This window comes from Clinocottus analis, unplaced genomic scaffold, assembly GCF_023055335.1.
Source record: "Clinocottus analis isolate CAN_PGR_092001 unplaced genomic scaffold, fCliAna1.0.p SCAF_61, whole genome shotgun sequence".
Lineage (NCBI taxonomy): Eukaryota > Metazoa > Chordata > Actinopteri > Perciformes > Cottidae > Clinocottus > Clinocottus analis.
In genome coordinates, this window is record NW_027176220.1 from 22501 (window position 1) to 41868 (window position 19368).

Here is a 19368-nt window from a genome sequence, read left to right on the forward strand (position 1 = left end):
TTTTATTTTAACCCCAACATTGTATTATTTGTCATGCAACTTCTGCACTTAACGCCTCTTAAGTAAAAACGTTAATTGTTACGGTAGTTCTGTACTTAAGACACATTTTGTAGTTATTTTAACCTAAAGGTTGAATGTCACATAACTTCAGTACTCAAGTAGCCACTTCCATAAAAACTTTGACCTATTTCCACCCAAATGTCCACTCTTGTTTGTTGAGTAACTTCCATACTTTAGTAACGCCACTTGTGGAAAACTGAGAGGAGGCCACTTCCTTTCGCTTTTCTTCCTCTGCAGGTACGAGACGAGACAAATAAGGGAAACGTTACCTTCATGTGATTGTTTTTAGCAATTTTCTCAAATGTCTCCAGAGCGCTTTTGTGAACCTTCTCCTCATAAACCCTCTCATAGCTTTCCTGGTGCGGTACAGAACGTGCATCAGGAGATGACCGGCTGTGTTCAGTGCAGTTAGTGTTAGGGACGGGAGAGGAGATCTCCTGGCTCTCGTTGAATGTGGAGGTAGCAACAACAGAGTCGGTGTAAGACGAGGGAGCAAAGGATTCTTTCTGTGTCTTGTCCTCGTGTCCAGTAGGATACAGGGGGACCGAAGAGAAACCGGCCTGGGCAGTGGGGTCACGGAGGGGTTTGACTACAGGGTGGATGAGGGAGCTCTTGGATACAAAGGCAGACGGAGGAGCAGTTGGGGAGAAGGAAAGAGGTGAAGAGGTAGAAAGTCCCGCCTACAAAAGAAGAGTCAAACAGAAAGGTAAGACCGAGGAGAACAAAAGTATGAAAGTCAAGAAAGTCAAGAGAAATCAGTAAAATGTGTTCATTTTTCAGTCCCACCAAAGGAAACTCTGAACAGAGGATTGATACAAATGGAACACCGACTGTGCTTGTGGTGTTAAAGACGGAATCATCATGCATTGCGTCACACGTCGAAGATGCACCCCTTTATTAAGAAATATGGAGCAGTCTCTCAACAGCAACCGCAGAGAGGTTATGGCAATACACGACCTGCAATTCAGGGAGAGGAGCAGCAGCAGGTCTGCTGGACCCGGGAAACATGGAGGAGAGGAGGACCGCTCGTTCCTTTATACTCCGAGCAGAGTAAGCTTTAGTAGACAGTCTCTTGGCTTTGCTCTGCACAGACAGCGGGTAGCAGTATAACAATTAGACAAGAAGGAAAATATTTTTCCAAGAAAGGTTAATTAAGAATATTGTCTAGAACTGGCTTGACAGTCACCTGCTGCATTGAGCTCTCGGAGGAACGGTCACTGTCTAAAGCAGAGAGACGGCTGGCTGTCAGGTCGGGAGAGGTGTGTTCTGGGTGGTAGCGCTCAGTGGCGTTAGGGCTCGGTGTGCGGGGGGGACTTAACGGAGTTCGCAAGGGAGAAGGAGAGCGACTGAGAGAGCGAGAGGGTTTGGGGGAGCAGACGGAAGTGGTCTGCTGAGCCACGGTACTTGGATTCTCAAGCAGCCGGAGGTAGACGGAGGGCTGGAAAGAGGAAAGTAGAGACGAGGAGCACGGGATTTTATTTTAAAACACAAATGTTACATATTAATATGGCGCTCACGGCTTTTTTCAGAAAAGATTTTGGGCTTGATCGAGGAAGGTGGGCATACCTGCCACTTTGGGCGATGGGGAGGCAGAGGAGAAGTAGCGCGGATGTTCTTGGGCTTTGCAAAACGTGGGTTGTCCCTCTCTTCCGGCTCCTCCTCCTCCCCAGAGAGAGGAGGAGAGGTGGAGGGATCGATTGGGTCATCATCAGACTGATGCGAGGTAGAGAGGAAAGGAAGGGAATGCAAGGAAAGGAAAGGAAAGGAAAGGAAAAAAAAGGTAATAAATAAAGTCAGCAAAAGAATAGCAGATAGAGCGGCAGTGATGAGGAGGTCAAAACTACGTTATGCAAGCGTTGTCTAATAGCCATAAGAATTTGAAACTTAAGAAACGTATATATCCAACTGTGATAGTTAACTGCTGAATACTCAATGTTGAAATTTCAATTACTTTATAGCATCGACATATTTTATAGTGGGTTGACATCCCCATTAAGAGTTTTATTTAATGTACATGTCTTTCTAAGTTTATAGGAAATCTCAGAGATAAACTCAAACGATTGACGTAAAGTCAAACTAATGTGGACAAGCAGCCTGAACTGAGTCATATGTTAGAAGCCCTTTACGAGATACACATTTAGATGAATAAACAGGTTTTAAATGTCAACATAAGTATTCAGTAGCTCTGGAAGATTAAAATGTGTTGGGATTTCTTTGCTTCCATACTAAAGCCAGCTTCGTAGGAGTGAATTATTCCACTATGTCTGAAACAAAATAAAAATAACTAAATAAAGCAGTCCCTTCTGGTCCGGTCCACCTCTTACCTTGCTACGCATTTTCCCAGTCGAGGAGTTCTCCTCAAACTTGGCTAGCAGCTGCGTTGCCATGGAGCGCACCTTGTTCTCCCGCAGCTCCCCGTCCTCGCCAGTGGGGGGCGCACTGTGACAGGACAACTGGGTGGGTTACAGAGGGGAGGGGAAGAGTGGGATCAACTGGGAGCCACAGGCTGGCCCGTCAGGGGAAAGCAAAGAGGGACTGGCACACGTTGAACCCACCTCTGTGAGGTAGTGGTTGCCCTTTCGCCGCCTCTTGTTGACTGAATCGTCCTCCGGCGTGTTGTCATCCTGTGAAAGCAGACAATGCCACAATGAACGCATGTCTCAGATTACAGAGGCATTTAATCGTAACAAACTTTCACCTGAAGCTGATGATCCGACACACTGTTTATGTGAGCGAGTGTCAAGAGCCCCTCTAAATCAACCAGCAGATTAGATAACTAGCTTACTACAAACCATCCAACCTTCATCTTTCAGTCACGACTCAAGAGTTTGAGGCCATAGGTGAGGGTGGGAACGTAGACCGAGCAGTAAATGGAGAGCTTCGCCTTCCGACTCAGCTTCCTCTTCACCAAGACGGACCGGTACAGTGCCTGTTGTACTGCTGCAGCCACACCGATGTGCCTGCCGATCTCTCGCTCACCTTACCCTCACTCGTGAACAAGATCCCGAGATACTTGAACTCCTTCGCTTGGGGTAGGCATCACTACAAACCATGCCTTGATTTCTAGTTTAGCTTTAGCTTATCTAATCAACATTTCAATGAACGTGAACAGGGTTCTGTGGGGAAGAGATCGACCCCTTTATGCTGAACGGAATGTGGAAGTGTGACGGTATTTGTCTTTACCCTGGGTGTCCTCTTCTTGGGCTGAGGCAGGTTCAGCGGTTTGTGGTTGGTCTGAACTAGACACCCCTCGTGGTTCTCATCTGGTTCTCTTGAACCTGGAATACAAACAAGGATCCATTAGAAATTAAAGACCCAGGTTCCCACCATTTACAAGCAATGGACATTGTCAAGATTTAGACAAATTAAGCAGTTGTTTTTTTAAAGTACAATACACGTTGAAATTCCTTGGTGTGACCTTCGTTTTCTATTTTCACAGCCACCTCTTCAGTTGTCATCAAGTCCTCCAACAAAACTCTAAATGCTGCCTAAAGCTGAACCGTTTACCCTTTAATTTTACTGAGAAAGTCTGCTACGCACAATCCTGCTTCTGGTTCTCTCGTGCACTCTATACCTCCAACGGGGCTGGATCAGTCTGGTCTCTGCCAGAGGCCCCCATTGGAGTCTAAGCAGCCAAAGGAGTTCCTAATAATCATGTTGATTAATTTTTGTCGGATTGTGACAATTAAGAATAACTACATACAAATCCGTCTTGTCTTGTTTCCTTTTGTAGGTCACCGAGACAACATCAGTATTACATCGAGACTGTTTTATAACCATATGTAAAGCTTCTCACAGTAGCTTTCAACTGTTTTTGTCAAAAGAAAAACCCAAACAAAACTATCTACCCGTATTGAATTAAGAAAGGATTAAGAGTGTCAATAGCTAAGGCCGCCAGTACAATCTGAGAGGGGGGGGGGGAGTCTACCAAATGGACAGTGGAAGTGGTTCACTGAAGGCGAGGTGGAAATAGTTTACTGAAGGCGAGGCGTGTGTTGCTGCGTGGCGACAGAGGCGCGGGCAACACAGTTTTAACAAGGGAAGAAGGGGGAAACGTGTCCGAGACTGGGGGGCTCACAGCGCTGGCGTGACCAGCTGAGGGCCTCCGGAGTCACGGCCAGCAATTGGATATGGTTTCTGAAGACAGAAACCATATCAAGTCTCCGGTGGGGACTGAAACCTGAGTTGCGCAACGTGCAACTCGAGGCCAAGCAGGGGATGAGCATCTGCACTTCAACAGTACTGTACAAACACTTTTTTGCACTGGACTGGGTTTTAGTTCAGGTACAAAGAAACAGAGATCTTGTTTTGGCAGCTTGTTTTTGGTTAGGTATAGTGTGACTGTGGTTAGTGTGGAAGTCTGTATAGAAAGTCCAGCCCTGCACGGCTGGATCCTTTACTTGTATTCTGGTGCGACTTTGTCTTTTCCTTTTGTCAAAGCAGGTTTGGGAAGTCAGATATGAATTCTATGGTCATTTTAGAGTTGTTGTGTGGAGGTTTTTTGTTTCCAACTGCTGACACCTGGTCTGTGGCCCCAAGCTTTAATGTATGGTGCTCTAGGGTCAGTTTTGGATGGGTCAGTTTCTGCTTGTGGTGTCTTTTCAAAAATAAACTTCCATGTTTGCAATAAAATCAACAAGCCTGGCAGACGGTTTCTACAGTTCTTTAGGCGTTCACCACTGAAAAATAATGACCTCTACTGGAACCGGTCCATGTAAGAACCGACAGATTACAACTCCCTTTCAACAGTCACTGCCCCCAATCAGTATTTTCCATTCAGCTTTATGTCACGGTGTTGGGTGGGTTCCTGTTTTGTTTTGTAGTTTATGCTCTGTGTCTCCGCACTTCCTGCCCGTGTGCCTTGTTCCTTATTGTGGATGTGTCTCCTGATTGTCTTATTGTCTTCACCTGTGCTTCCTCGTTGTTCCCACCTGTGTCTCATTACCTTCCCCTTGTTTGTCTCCTGTTCCCTTGTCAGGTTGTACTGTGCAACACTGTTGTGTGTACTGTGTATCCTGTAAGTTCCTGTCCCTGGTCCAGTTTCTGCTTTTTTCTTCCGTTCTATTGGAGTCTGGTCTGTTTTTAAGAAGCCTTTTCTGTTTTTTTGTAATTAAATATTCTTTATACGATTGTCAGCGTTTGGGTCCTTACTTCCTCCAGCCCGTGACACTTTAGACTTTACATTAACATGTACACTTCTGTTCAACTCATTTAATCCCTTATGTTTCACATTATAACACTTAGTATAAAGTATATTCGGTAAGATAGTTCACCCCCAAATCTAAAACACATAATTTAATATTACCGCCTAATATCTGACACAATCAAGATGGACTACAGCACCACAGGTAAGTGGAAAAATATGTATTTTTAAACTTGAGCCCCTTAAGAGCTTCGCCGGAAGAAGCACGAAGAAGCCTGACTGTTGTTGTTGTTTCCTGGGGAGTTCCTGAAGGCCTCGAGGAACTTGGAGAGGTAGAGAACCATCAGCAGCTTGTCCGGCTCGGCCAACGCAGCCATCTCCTTCCCTCTCGTCACCGGCTGGATGCCGAACTCCCGCTCGGCCAGGTCAAATGCCAGCTGGTTGTTCCCCGCCACATCTTCTTCGTTCAGAGAGTCGTAGTCGCTGAGGGAGAGCGAGGGGAGGTTAGGGTTCCCAGTGCGGACAGAAAGAGGACGCTGCTGTATCCGATATTTATGATCTAGTTGTTTCTCTCATCACTTACCGGATGAACAGAGAGATACAGATAAAACAATAATATGTAGAGCTAGCCAGGCAGGAAATTACTCTTAGCGGAACTAGCGGATTGACCGCCCACGCCTAGAGCTTGTTTTGTGTGATAGATAACCTTGGCCTTAGCCTGGTCAGAGGATTTCAGATGACGTGTAAGCAAGAGTCCTTCCACTAAGAAGTGACGTCATTCCACCAATCACTCGGGACACTTATTTGCTTTCTCAGTCGTGTGCCAACGGACTGGATGAAGTAGGTCAGCGTAAGTAAACTCCATAAAATTGCCTGGATGAAGTGTCAGCAAAATCAAATGAGTCTTAAAAGTGGACGCACGCACGCACGCACGCACGCACACACGCACACACGCACAAACACGTACACACGTACACACGTACACGCACACACAAACGCGCACACACGCACACCTAATCTAAATATTTTTGATGAACTATAACAGTTTTAAGATGACAGCCGGTTTCGTTTTCTGGAACAGAACTATTTGTATTGTTGAAAAACAAAAGCTTTTCTCTCCTGCCGGGTGCCGGCTGTCCACACACTAGTAGAAGTATTTGTTTTGTCATCGTGCTGCTCCCTTCAAACTGGGCCAGTCTGAACAGGTGACTTTTTTACCAGGCAATGGAAAAACCTGAAAAACCATTAACATTTCCACGTGGTTCCTGTGTGTGTGTGTGTGTGTGTGTGTGTGTGTGTGTGTGTGTGTGTGTGTGCGCGCGTGCGTGCGTGCGTGTGTGTGTGCTTACATGAGCTCGGGCCTCTGGCGGTGGACGAGGGCGCAGAGGGCCAGGCCGCTCCTCCAGGAGGACGTGAGGTTGGTGACGTTCACCCCTCTGTAGCCCTGAGTCTGCTTCTGACACCAGGTCAGCAGCTGGCCGGGACGCACTTCCGAGTCTGTGGCAGGAATCGAGGAATCAGAGCTTGTGACTTGAATCACCTCCCGAACGTAAAGAAGTGGAACCTTGTAAACAAATTCAGCTCGGGGCAACAAACTGGTGACTTATTAACGGTGGAAAAAAAAACATCTGCCACACTCACTTTGAAACAGTCACTTCATCATAACTTTACGAGGGTCGAGTGAACCGGAACTTTTCGGTCATTTTGGAGGCAAATGTTTCTGGTGCCGTTGCTCGATTTTGAGGTTTGGGTTTTTTAACCTTCATATTATGAATTGATAAAATATTGGAAATACTTTTAAGTATATTGTAATCCTCAGCACCACAAACTTGCAGCACTCCAAAATGACCATAAAGTTGAATCAGAATGGGTCGGGCCATGTTTATTGCTCTTGTCGGCCTTCTCACTGATACGAGCTACTTCTGAGTATGTACAACAGAGGCTGGCTCACTTCCTGTTTATACCTAAGCTAACTTAAAAGGGGATCAAAAATGTATCAATCGTGCGGCTCTTCTAGACCTTCCAAAGACGATTAAAAAAAAACAAAAAAACATGCCAATAGTAAGAAATTGGCGTTTGTGGTTGCGAGGCACAGAACTATTCATCTGCTGTTTTACAGACACAACAGTAGCAAAAGCAGTTGGCATCTGCGTGTTGTCTTTTGGGTTGAGAAGAAAACAGATGAAAAAATTTAACAATTTTTAAAATCTATCATCATTGTCGTGGGACATTATATCGCAAAAGCTTTCGAGATTCATTTTATCACCGAGCCCCGATTGGTAGCAGCTAAGGAGCAAGTTCTGTCAGGACGGAGACCAAAACAAAACACTTAGGCCTTTCTTTCTTTAGGGAGCCGGACATGCAATGTAAAATAAATGCTTACATTGTTTTTTTTGGCTTTGCAAGTTAGCTGCTGCTAGCCAAACCACACAACCGTGACTTCATAACATGAGGTGATTATATGACATGGTTATGTTATAGCCTTGTTCTGCTGCACCAGAGTGGCCTTAATCTCCTTAATGCTGCTTACACTTGTGACTAAACAAACACTCGTTCCTCTCGGAGAGAAACCTCCCAGTCCGTCCCGGCTGCTGCAGAGCAGGTCGGTACATGTCTGAGAGTGGCACTGTGTTTGACCTACATGTTGTTGTGTGACGCTATCCAGCCGTATTGTCTGAGATGAGGTGAGTCATCCTGGGACTTAGATGAGACTAAAGCCATGTGATACCTATCGTCTGTTATTACAGCAGCGTGAACACACCGTCCCTATGATCACTTACTACATGATCAACAAGTGAAAGGAAAGGTGGAGCACCTTTGAACTTCTTTCTTTTCTTCCAGTGAAATGTGTCATTTGAGCAGTGTGCATTTTAGAGGGATTTTAATCGACTCTTTCATATTTCATTGGACCACAAAAAAGGTGGGCAGGCTTAGACTGCAGCACAAAAAGGCGTTTTTCATTTAATCTCAATTTGAAATCATAATTCCTCCCTTCCTAAGTATCTTGATACTTCTCATGCACGAAGACACTGTCGGCCGGACTGAATCACCACACCTCTTCTGGACAAGTTCACAGATCTCCGTGTGGGTCCTCCTCTCTCTAGGCAACAGGAGTCCTGCTGGCCATCAATGAACAGGTGACGCACCTGAAGGAAGACAGTTGGGGGAGAAGTAGAGAAACACAGAAGAAGATATGAAAGGAAACATTTCATTCAGACTTGCTCAGACAAGTCGTAACAAAATCAAAACGGATCGTCATTGCATTAAATCTTCCTTAAAAACGCTCAACATCCCAGGTTTCAACACGCATGATAATTCATTTTTAAATCACTCAAACTATTACAGCCCAGGATCACCAGGTTGGCACTGACCTGGTGTGGGCGAATACAGCTGGAGTTGAGGTTGGGGTAGCGGGTGGCGGGGTCAATGGCGTACTGTTCAAAGTTCTTGCTGATGTTCTCAGTGGTGGTCTGAGGCAGCAGCCGGTAGACACTCTCCCTAAGGAAACAACAATATTTGCATTCATCCTCTGAGGAGCATGACCATCGACAAGAAGTTTCACAGCAAGCTGGTCATTGTGTTCAGGGCTCGGAAAGACATCTAAAGTCATCTAAAAAATACAGGATGTGGAACATGGACCCAAGCACCTCTCAGCCAGTATCTCCAGAGGACTCCTGCCCTGTGCCCAGCCCCGCACCATCCAAGCACAGTCGAAGGCTGCCAGAAAACCCCGAGCACAACCTGTACCCATGGGCCAGAAAGGCTGTAAACAGAGAACTTGATGTCAGCGTGAACGCGTGAGCGCACACACACACACACACACACACACACACACACACACACACACACACACACACACACACACACACACACACACACACACACACACACACACACACACACACACACACACACACACACACACACACACACACACACCTCAAGCAGACTATCGCCCACTAGCGAGACCAGCAGCTGGTGTCCGTGTTTTTCCCGGATCAAGGCAGCGTTCTCCGAGGCGTACATGCTGGTGAAATCAAACATGGCTACGTCCTGCTGCCCGTAGTGGTTGATGGCATAGTCCAAGGACGGCAGCTGGTAGTTGGTGCCAAAGTCGGCCGCCTCGCGGGCGTATGACAGCAAGGCCTCCTGATTGACGTTGTCGGGACTTAGTAATCGCTCCGTTTCTATGTAGTCCTGTATTGAGAAATGTGTACAGGTGAGGGGAGAGGGATAGAGGGGTGTTTAACCTTTTAAAAACCATGGCACCCTAATATGGGTGCTTTTCGTATTTTTTGCAAATACAATATATAAATCACAAGAAAATATATTGATGTTATACACCAAATTAAACACCAAAGCCTTTGCTACAAGACCCAGTCAGCCATTTACAAAAAACTCAAACAGAAAGAAAGATAATCATAAAAGTATAAAACAAAAAAAGACCAAAATCAGCATGTTTCCAGAACCAGCAACCCTTAGCTTGGTGCTATCAGAAAAAAACCTGATATCCAGAAGCATGACAATTCTACACAGATTCCACACAAGCCTTCCAAATCCTTCGATCTCAAAGAACCAGGGAGATATGAGCAAAAGAGCATAGCTTTATTGCTTTACAATCAGCAAATACTGCTTACCTTTGTTTTTACAGTTTGATAATTGTTAATTTGTGTGCTTGTTTTATTTTAAAGGGAAAATATATTGTTTTATGAAAACAATGAATTTTAAAAAAAAAATTAAAAATCTGAATTTTTTTCTTCTTTTTTCATGCCAAATTTGACCAAATGTGAGCCTTCGTTTGAATTTTTTCTGTACTAAATCCTCTCTATCTTTGTTCTGCTTCACTTTATCAAAGTAAAACAATGCAACTTTATGAATGCATTATTTCGCATTATTTCATACACCCATTTTAGTTTGGGTATGTCATTTTCAAGCAAAAGCCTAAAAAGAGTGTCGGAGCTTAAAAGGCAGAGATTAGTGATACAGCTTGTGGATGCAGTGTAGTATTCAGCTAAAGATACAACAGAAAGGAGCTGTTATTATCTATTTGCTTCTTTGGAATCTATGGAAGCATTCAATGACAAATCTAGGCTTGCCTTTGGGCATTGGAGCTTCCCGATTGGACCCCACCACCATGAGTAATGTCATCTCCTGAAATAACTGTCATGTTGCTTTGATATGCTGACAAAGCCAGATGCTATTATCAGAAATTAAAACTTCCTGAGAACCAGCATTAAATGAAGTAAACATCCGTGACAAAAGCGAGTTGGTTGGTTGGATCAGTGAGCTATTATCAGGCATGATGAGGCCTCTGACGTTTTGGCCACATGCGTACACAGTGAGATATCACCCTGCACTAACGGCTGATGTAAGAGGAGATAGGGACCGCTGTGGGCACAGCGAGGCAGAGCTTCAATCCCTCTATGTGTGTGTGTGTGTGTGTGTGTGTGTGTGTGTGTGTGTGTGTGTGTGTGTGTGTGTGTGTGTTCTGACAAGCTTTGGGTGGAAGGGTTGACAACACACAGCACCCGGATGGCATAATAATATCCTCATTCAACAGCAACTCTCGCTGACTCATAATGTCTTCGTGTGTGTGTGTGTGTGTGTGTGTGTGTGTGTGTGTGTGTGTGTGTGTGTGTGTGAGAGAGAGAGAGAGAAAGAGAGAGAGCAGAGAGCAGCTAATTAGAGCACCATTTCATTACCATCCCCTATGGGGGCTCACCATTTACTGCCAAAGCGCTGCCCTGACTGACACACAGTTGAGACACACAGAGGCAACAGTTTGCGTGTTTCAGTAGTGGGCCGTGTGTTTCACACCGAGGCCTTCAGTGAGTGCCATATAGTCCTCATCACGGGCGGACTGGGGGGAAAGAGTGTCCCGGGCAGTGGCGGCCGGTCAATAGAGGGCCCACCTTGAGCCACCAAAAAAAATTAAAAATATATATGTTTATAAAAATAGTAATAAATAATACAAATTGGCATTATTAGTAATTTGAGCTATGAAATATATCTGGTAATATTTATAAAATAGGATACCTGCTAAAAAAAATCTGCTTTTCCTGCTTGTCCTCTCTGTTCAGCTGCTCTAGTGCATGTCTCTGCTGCTAGTGCACGTTGTGGGGCCAGATCAATTTGGCCCAAAAAAGGCGGGTCTAAGAAGCAGTTCAGCCAAAGAACTAAATGAGAGACATGGATGGATGGATGGATAAATTATCCAATCAGCGCCCTAAAAAAGACTTCCGGGAGGGCCAGCCCGAGGTTGGGCCCAGACTATGCGCGCACCTAGGTCTCCCGCTCTCGTCAGGGCAGAAGAGGCGCGCTGCCCACTTTAACAACATGACAGAGTCAGGAGAGTCCACCTAGTCCCAGATCGGCCCAAAAGCTAGCTTGCTGGTGGATTATAACTTCTTTGCGACGCCTTGATGACGCCTTTCACACAGAGGACTACAAATGCTGGCTTTGTAACTTATTTTTTACATGTGCAGTTGTATTTAATCATACACAGCGTTGCCGCTGCTGTTGTTGGTCCGACTACAACAGCTCTGCATGTGTGTGTGTGTGCAGGCTTTAATGTTGTTGAATAGTTTTGTTATTACTAAATGTGACTGGTGGTTTGTTGGTTACTTGGACAACATGCATTGTTGATGGGTTTAGGCTGGTCAAGTCAGTCAGTCAGGATCGCGAGCGCTGCGTAACGGCACAATTGCTCCACGGAGTGGCCGCGCCTTTTTCTCTTGTCAAAGTAGTCAAAATAGCAATGCAGGTCGGTCCACACATCCCGTGTGACCTCCTCCATGGCCGTAATAGTGAGATTGTGGTGCGTTTGCCCTGAGGCTGCAATCTGTGGATCCCCCGAGGAGTCCAGACACGGCTGGTGCTGGCGGCCGGGGAGGGGGTCGCGCAGCGCGCACCCGTGGTGTTGGGCTGTGCAGCTCTACACTTTTTTTCCCCCAGTCCGGCCTTGATGTGGACAATAGGTACGCAGTGAAGGCCTATGGTGTGAGTGAGTGAGTGAGTGAGTAAGTGAGTGAGAGACAGAGAGAGAGAGAGAGAGAGAGAGAGAGAGAGAGAGAGAGAGAGAGAGAGAGAGAGAGAGTGAGACTGAATTGCATTAATAACATGTCCTTATTATGTCAAAGTGTCTGAATAAAGGTTAAATATTTAACTGCAAAGTAGTACCGTGTGATACCTTTTTTGCATTGAATCACACGGGGATGTTCGCTGAAATGTATTAAATGGCCCTACCGAAAAAAAATTCAACCAGCCGCCACTGGTCCCGGGAGTTACTGTCACAGACCGACCCACTCAATACACGGCGCGTTCATACAGTCAACCACCCACTCCGACACCATCACGAGCATACGGGCCGTGGGGACCAACCCGCGCAGCCGCTCCAAATGATGAGGAAAAAAAAAAGAGGAGACGCCATGACCAATGCGCCAGAGTAGACTCTCAGGCTGAGCAACGAACTATTACACAGCGCTCCACGCCCACAGGGCCGGAATCATGTAAATTTGTACACAACAGATTTGCGGGCTAAATAAATCTACTAATTCAATGTCACATGTAGGCACAGAGTTCCAACGGGGGAAGGTCCTTTTTTTGTTCAATCGTGAGTCCGACGGCGGTAATGTCAGTGGAGCACAACGCTAAAACACCTGTCACCATGCTAATTGTACAAAACAAAAAGGTTAGCTGTTGCCTCAGAATGCTAAGAAAACGTATAATTTGAAATTGCAAAATTAGACAAAAATGCTTTATTATGATTTGTTTTAGTCAAATCAAAATCAGGTTTCCAAATGTATTCTGATTTGCTAACTAAAATATGTGTAAACTTACATTTATGATGACGCCTTTGTCCAGCAGACTCGGCTTCTTTGCCGTCATGACGAAGTAGTGGGTGTTGTCTTTGTAGTAAACTATGTTCTCCAAGTCGATTCCTGAAATGGGAGAAGATGCATTTTCCTTTACCGTTGACTTCACAGAGGAAGTGAGGGTCTTTAGCAAAAAGTTGCTGGTGTAATTCACCCGTCTCCTCCTTGAGTTCTAGAAAGAACTTCTGGTTGAAGATGAAGGCCACGCCACTGATCTCCTCCACTTTGGCCTCCGCTGTGGTGTTTCTGTTGACAAAGTTAGCTGTGATGGCGATGGCCAACTTCCCTCGGAACTCTTTGCGCCCGAAACCTGCAGAGAGGGGAAGGAAAGCCTCAGCAGCGAACCAAGCAAAAAGAAAACAGTTGTTTTAACAATAAGTAACAGTCAAATGAATCAGTAAAAATGTATTCAAAGAATTGCTGAGCTGCCAAGCTACAGTAGGTCTACACATTAAGTGGGGATCAGGAAGAAAACATTTTCTTTGAACTCATTTTGAACCATATCAACCAAACAACTCAGACAGAATGACATTCCTGTACATTACAAGTTGTTAGGATTTGATTTAGTGAAAAACATCATGGTTTGGCTTAAAGGGACAACAAACAACCAAATAACAACAGAAAAGCACTGTCACGCTTGAGTGAAAGCAATGTGTCTTTGGGCCCATACACCACACCGACTGCCTCTGAAATGTGCGATACGTTTAAAGCAAACGTAATTTGCCCCTTAAAGTCGGTCTCCCTGCTTGTGAGCTCTGCTTTTCATTTTCATTCTCACCGTCCAGTGTGTTTTTGCGCCCGTCCGCTCCAATCACCACGTCTAAATCAAAGTTGCCGACGGGATGGCCGGGGGGCCGGACTTCCGCTCGCCACCCAGGACCTGAGGAACAAACCAATTTGAAGCCATGATATAAATGTAATTTAAAAGGGAGGAGATAAATACCTAAAGTTATGACACTGAGGTCTTTTAAAAGCTGGAAAGCAGTAATAATACATGTGGGGGACTCTGTAGTGTTACTTGTGTCTTCTGTGTTTTCTTCTGACCAAATGAGGTTCATGTGTTTCTTTCCCAACTACCACTAAAAAGCTAACTTCTGTTGCCTAGTTGTTTCCTAGTCTGTTTAAGTGTCAAAAGAGTCCCTGCATGCTATATAAAAGGAAACACAGACAAATTCAAAGTGGAACTCAAATGTAACCATCAGCGGACTCTATCAATAGACCTGCTTTGCAGTTTACTATAAATGCTGCCACTGCAAACACCTCCACTTTCTGATCACTTTAACATGTGTATTTTGTGAGCAGGGAGCTTTCTATGTACAGTTGAGATATTTAGGAGAGTCCCCTTGTGTCACTGCCACTCATGACCTTCAACATACGGAGACTTACTGCCGTCAGTCTGGTCAGCCGGTGGCTCTGTCAGTTTGACAAACTCCACGTTGACGTGAACTTCCACTCCCAGAATCAAACTCACTTTCAGCAGCATCAACTGGAGGTGGCGGATACCTAAAGTTGACACGCACAACAACAAAAATACACATGTTGTATAATCCGAAAAGCACACTAAGCAAATATATAAACCCGGCTTGATGTAAGCTAACTGAGAATCGATTTATTTACGGCGGCAAGTTGTTGTCACTGGATCTAGCAGTGCTACCTATAAGCTGTACCATATGCCACTGGGTTCTGTTATCCACCTCCTGTAATCTCATCACAAAGTTATAAATAGAGCAGGTTGTAGGTTCAAATACAGGAAATGGTTAGCTTAATCACACCATTAATAGTGGTGAAGGAATATATGTATAATATACACTGGAGTATCGATATATTGTTTTTGTTTTTTGTTAATATATAAACACAGATTTTTGATATTTTGGATTTAGTTCATTTGTTTCCCTAAATTATTGTATTACATTTATTTAGGTTTTTTTTTTCAAAATGTGTTCATTTGATTTTCTTTTTTTTCCTGTCAAGGAAGAAAAAGTTACGCATACAGTAAACACAAGGAGCAAGTTACCAGACAATGAATAAAAATACAAATAATTATAAAAATAAAACCTTTAGGTAGCTATGAACTTCATGCCAAACACGAATGGACCTGTGTGTACCTGTGAAGTTACCTGTGAGTTTCTTTAGTTTATTCGGTTTATCTGAGTATAGATACATATGAAGGCGTATGCTGGATTAAGTCTCTCTTTCCATGGCCACCCATGAGAGGGATGAACTAAATCTGAAGCAGAAGGAGGTTGTCCAAAGCTGGCATGCCCAATAGTACCATTTGAGGCCATATGACCCTCCCGTCATATGGCAGATATAGTAGAGAGAGGTGTAATCTTGCTCGTCTGTTACTCCATATGAAATTTCTGAAGACTTTATTCATATTTGGGAAGAAATTTGTTGGAGGTGCAAGTGGTGTACATTGAAATAAGTAAAGAAATTTGGGTAGGACATTTTGAGGATATTAATCCTTCCAATCATTGAAATTGGCATTGTTATCCATCTGTGAATAAGATTAGTCACTCCTGATATCACTGGACTATAGTTAGTGCGGCGATTCCCAAAGTGGTGGGCCGCGAAGATACTGCAGGTGTATGGGCCGCCAAAAGTCATTTATAAATAAACAAACGTTTTTAATTTTCAATTTTGAAAAGTTTGAAATTAATATAAAAATATTTATGATTTAAATTACGTGTTATTCTTCTACTGGTGTAACAGAGGGGCTTTTTGCGCCTATACTGGGTGGTACTAATAAAATAACACGATCGTTCGTCAGCCAAGCTGGCAACTTCTTTATTAACGTCTTCTCTTTTTCACTACCAACATTTTTCCGCACCTCTTCTTCCGTTTTCCTTCTTCAAAATAAAAGCCCTGAAAACACAATACAATAGCTTACACTAGCAACAAAGACGATGCCTTCGGAATTACAGGCGGTTTTGGCTGAAGCAGTGAGAACAGTAAATTTCATCAGAAGTCGTCCATTGCAATCACGCCTGTTTGCCATATTATGCACGGAAATGGGAAGCGACCACCGGCAGTTTCTCCTGCACACTGAAGTCTGGTGGCTTTCACTGGTATGGTGCTTACCCGACTTTTTGAACTGCGTGACGAAGTCAGGAAATGTTTTGTGAACTCCCGGTTTGAACTGTCAGATCAATTCTGTGACTTAAAGTGGCTTTGTAAGTTGACGTATTTGGCCGATATTTTCGGGTAATTAAATGGACTGAATCCATCCCTCCAAGGAAAAGCATGACCATGTTTCATGTCCACAGTAAGATAGAAGCCACAACAAGGAAGCTTGAGGTGTGAAACAGAAGAGTAGTTCAGAACTACGAGTCCTTTGACAATCTTTGTGAATTCCTCAATAAAGAGGAGAGGCAGATCCCGCCCTCTGTGGCCAACCCTGTCTCCTACAAATTACGTTTCCCCAGAACTAAAACGTATTTTCAATTACGTTGATGAGAAACGTATTTTCTCCCTTATTACGTTGGTGTCTGACGTATTGCAAATACGTTGATTATACGCGCATTTTAGTTTTGTAGTTTATTACAAATACGTTTAGAATCGTGTGCTTGTGTTATTGTTTTCTTGGTTTCCCGCTGAAATTAAGTGTATTTGAATTTCTAAACAATGCGGAGGAAAAGAGAAGAAAAGAGGCGGTGTGAGGGCGGTGTGAGGCCGGTAACGGGGGCGGTCTGAAGACCGCTTGGCCGCCGGTTTGAGGTTGATGTGCCAGGAACGGCCCGGGGTCAGTCTGAAGACCACTTGCCCGAAGGTGCCGGTAACGGCCCGCTACGCGCCGGGTCGGCGCGCTGCAGCTGACACTGATGTACGTTTCTGTTTAATATTTTAAAACATTCCTGTATGACCAGTACAGTTAACCGACGTAAAAAAAAAAAAGGGTGAAATGGTGCGCCCTCTTGTAGTATTAAAGTAAATATCGAGGTGCAGGGCTCTCAAGTGTCACGCCTTGAGCGTGACTGTCACTCATTTCAGTCTTAAGTCCCGCCACATAGCTGTTTGGCGGCGCGTATTTGTCATTGCAGTTTATATCCTGAAATTGATCCGAAAAAATGTATTAATCAAAAGAGATTTGGAATAGAGCTCTTTAGTTGAGTCAGGAATGAAATGTCGTCAGCGAATAGTCCTATTTTATTCTCCACAGTCCCTATTCTGATACCTGTTATGCTGCTGTTTTGTCTAATTGCCATTGCAAGTGGCTCGATTGCTAATGCAAACAGAAGAGGCGAAAGGGGGCACCTCTGTCTGGTCCCTTGTTGCAGTTTCAAGGGTTATGAGGTTACAAAGTTTGTCAAGACTGATGCGCTTGGGGAGTGATATAACATTTTCATGCACCCAAACCTTTGAAGCACTGTCAAATGCTTTTTCGGCGTCCAGGGAGATTATTGCTGTGTCTGGGCTTTCCTTCCTAACATCTAAAAAATGTAGTTGTCTTTGAATATTATGGAAACCTTGATGACCCTTTATGAAACCATTTTGGTCAGAGGCGATCAGAGACGAAAGATGGTTTTCAAGACGTCTCGCAAACATCTGGCTTTAAAATGCCAGTGTTATCAAGGCATTGGATAGGGAGAGCGGTTAATGTTCAGCTTCAATTGATTTGACTAACATATCGAAGAGCGGTGGCACAACTTCTCCCTAAAGCGCTTGTAGATGTCAATGGGTAGTCCAGAAGGACCTGGTGCCTTCCCTCGGTTCATATGAGACAGCGCTTCAAACAGTTCCTCCTTTGTAATTGGAGTCTAGCGCCTTTTTTTTTTTTTTTTTTTACCATTTCCTCTAAGGTTGGAATGGAGAGCTGATCCAAAAAGGAGTGAAGGTCATTAGTATCCGGGAATTCTGACGTATGAAGGGTCATATAATATTTTTTTTAAAGACCCTATTCATTTCTTTTGGATTAGTTGTTGCACCTCTAATTTTACCACTACAGCACTGGTTACAAAGCGTAGAGAACCAGAGTTAAATAGTAAAATTGAACTTAATGCTTCAGCCACACACTCTTTTCACAGCATAGGAAAGCACATCACTATTGCCAGGTAAGGGACTTTGTTTGGCTCATTTTCCCTAACCAGTGCAGCATTTTAGCGTTGTAGAATTAGCTAGCGAGTCTACTGGTGGACAGCTGGCAAGTCAGCTTGCTTGCTAATCCCACAATGGTTACATAAAGTGAATAGAGCAATAAATTACAAACAACAACAGACATAAAAATCTCCCTGTTGGTTGATGAAGTGACTTATAAAAAAAGAATCCTGACCCTAATATTAAATTATTTAATTTCTATTCATTTGCACAGCACTATAAGTAAAAATAAAGCACTATCAAAGTTTTTAGTGCGTCAACTTCACCTCTCTCTCTTCATGACAGATGTATTAATAAAAAGGACCAAAACGAAAGGAGTTGGTTCAACAGTCAACAAAGATTTACACTTACTGATGTGGTCAATGGTGCCGGCGCAGAACTTGCCGTAGAACTTCTTGGCTCCAAGGCCTCGGAGGTCGTGGATGGTGAAGGGCCACAGGTGGAGCACGTTGTTCCTGGAGAAGGTGTCCCTCTTCTCGATCACCACCACCTTACAGCCCAACAGGGCCAGCTCGATGGCCGTCCGCAGGCCGCAAGGGCCGCCACCGATGACCAGGCACTGAATAAAGGGAGTGTGTTTGTGTTACTAGGCATTTACTGGCCTTCCTTTTGGGGACACACTACATGTCTCCATATCACAAGTCATTACATTTTAATATGAAGACCTGGTTTAAGGTTTGAGTGAGATTAGGTTAAGGTTAGGGTCGAGGCTAGGATTAGGCTGGTTGTGGTTATTGTCAGGAATAGGGCAAAGTTTAGATAACACTTGCTGTCGTGAGGCGATGATAAATCACACACAGGTGCAATTATGCTACGCAGGTGCGTGTGTGTGTGTGTGTGTGTGTGTGTGTGTGTGTGCGTGCGTGCGTGCGTGCGTGCGTGCGTGCGTGCGTGCGTCATCCACGACAACAATCACCCAGGGGATCCCAGATATAGCATAAAATCTACGGTTGACCTGGCGAACCTCGTTCCGTGTGGTGGGCATTCTGATGTGTGTCCGGGCATGGCACAGGAGGATCGGAGTCAAGGCTGCCACACTCCGTGAAACCGATGCCTTGCTGAGGCCGGTGCCGTCCCCCACTACCTTCAGGAAGCTCCCCACTGCGTAAAAACACAGCGCGGCCAGGAGCTGCACCTCCGGGCTGAGGGCAACACTGCAGCGGGTTGGCCTTTGGATGTGTGGTGACACTAGTGTGA

General features: G+C 44.6%; 1 protein-coding gene across 6 annotated transcripts in view; it reads right to left on the reverse strand.

Moving 5' to 3' along the window:
• Window positions 1-19368, reverse strand: part of LOC137804751 (F-actin-monooxygenase mical2b-like) — a 61808-nt gene that overhangs the window by 19716 nt on the left and 22724 nt on the right. For 5 of the 6 annotated variants that reach the window (XM_068604100.1, XM_068604099.1, XM_068604102.1 and 2 more), the window contains exons 3-20: window positions 18523-18730; window positions 14464-14580; window positions 13856-13957; window positions 13232-13387; window positions 13043-13143; window positions 9143-9400; window positions 8851-8966; window positions 8575-8701; window positions 8259-8349; window positions 6553-6700; window positions 5484-5686; window positions 3244-3338; window positions 2616-2684; window positions 2385-2513; window positions 1627-1773; window positions 1247-1498; window positions 1018-1143; window positions 330-740 (exon numbers count right to left, since the gene is read on the reverse strand). In XM_068604100.1, coding sequence (XP_068460201.1) covers window positions 330-740; window positions 1018-1143; window positions 1247-1498; window positions 1627-1773; window positions 2385-2513; window positions 2616-2684; window positions 3244-3338; window positions 5484-5686; window positions 6553-6700; window positions 8259-8349; window positions 8575-8701; window positions 8851-8966; window positions 9143-9400; window positions 13043-13143; window positions 13232-13387; window positions 13856-13957; window positions 14464-14580; window positions 18523-18730 — 2856 coding nt within the window. Of the gene's footprint in view, window positions 1-329; window positions 741-1017; window positions 1144-1246; window positions 1499-1626; window positions 1774-2384; window positions 2514-2615; window positions 2685-3243; window positions 3339-5483; window positions 5687-6552; window positions 6701-8258; window positions 8350-8574; window positions 8702-8850; window positions 8967-9142; window positions 9401-13042; window positions 13144-13231; window positions 13388-13855; window positions 13958-14463; window positions 14581-18522; window positions 18731-19368 lie in introns of those variants that run through there. The other variant, XR_011080169.1, reaches the window with a different exon arrangement.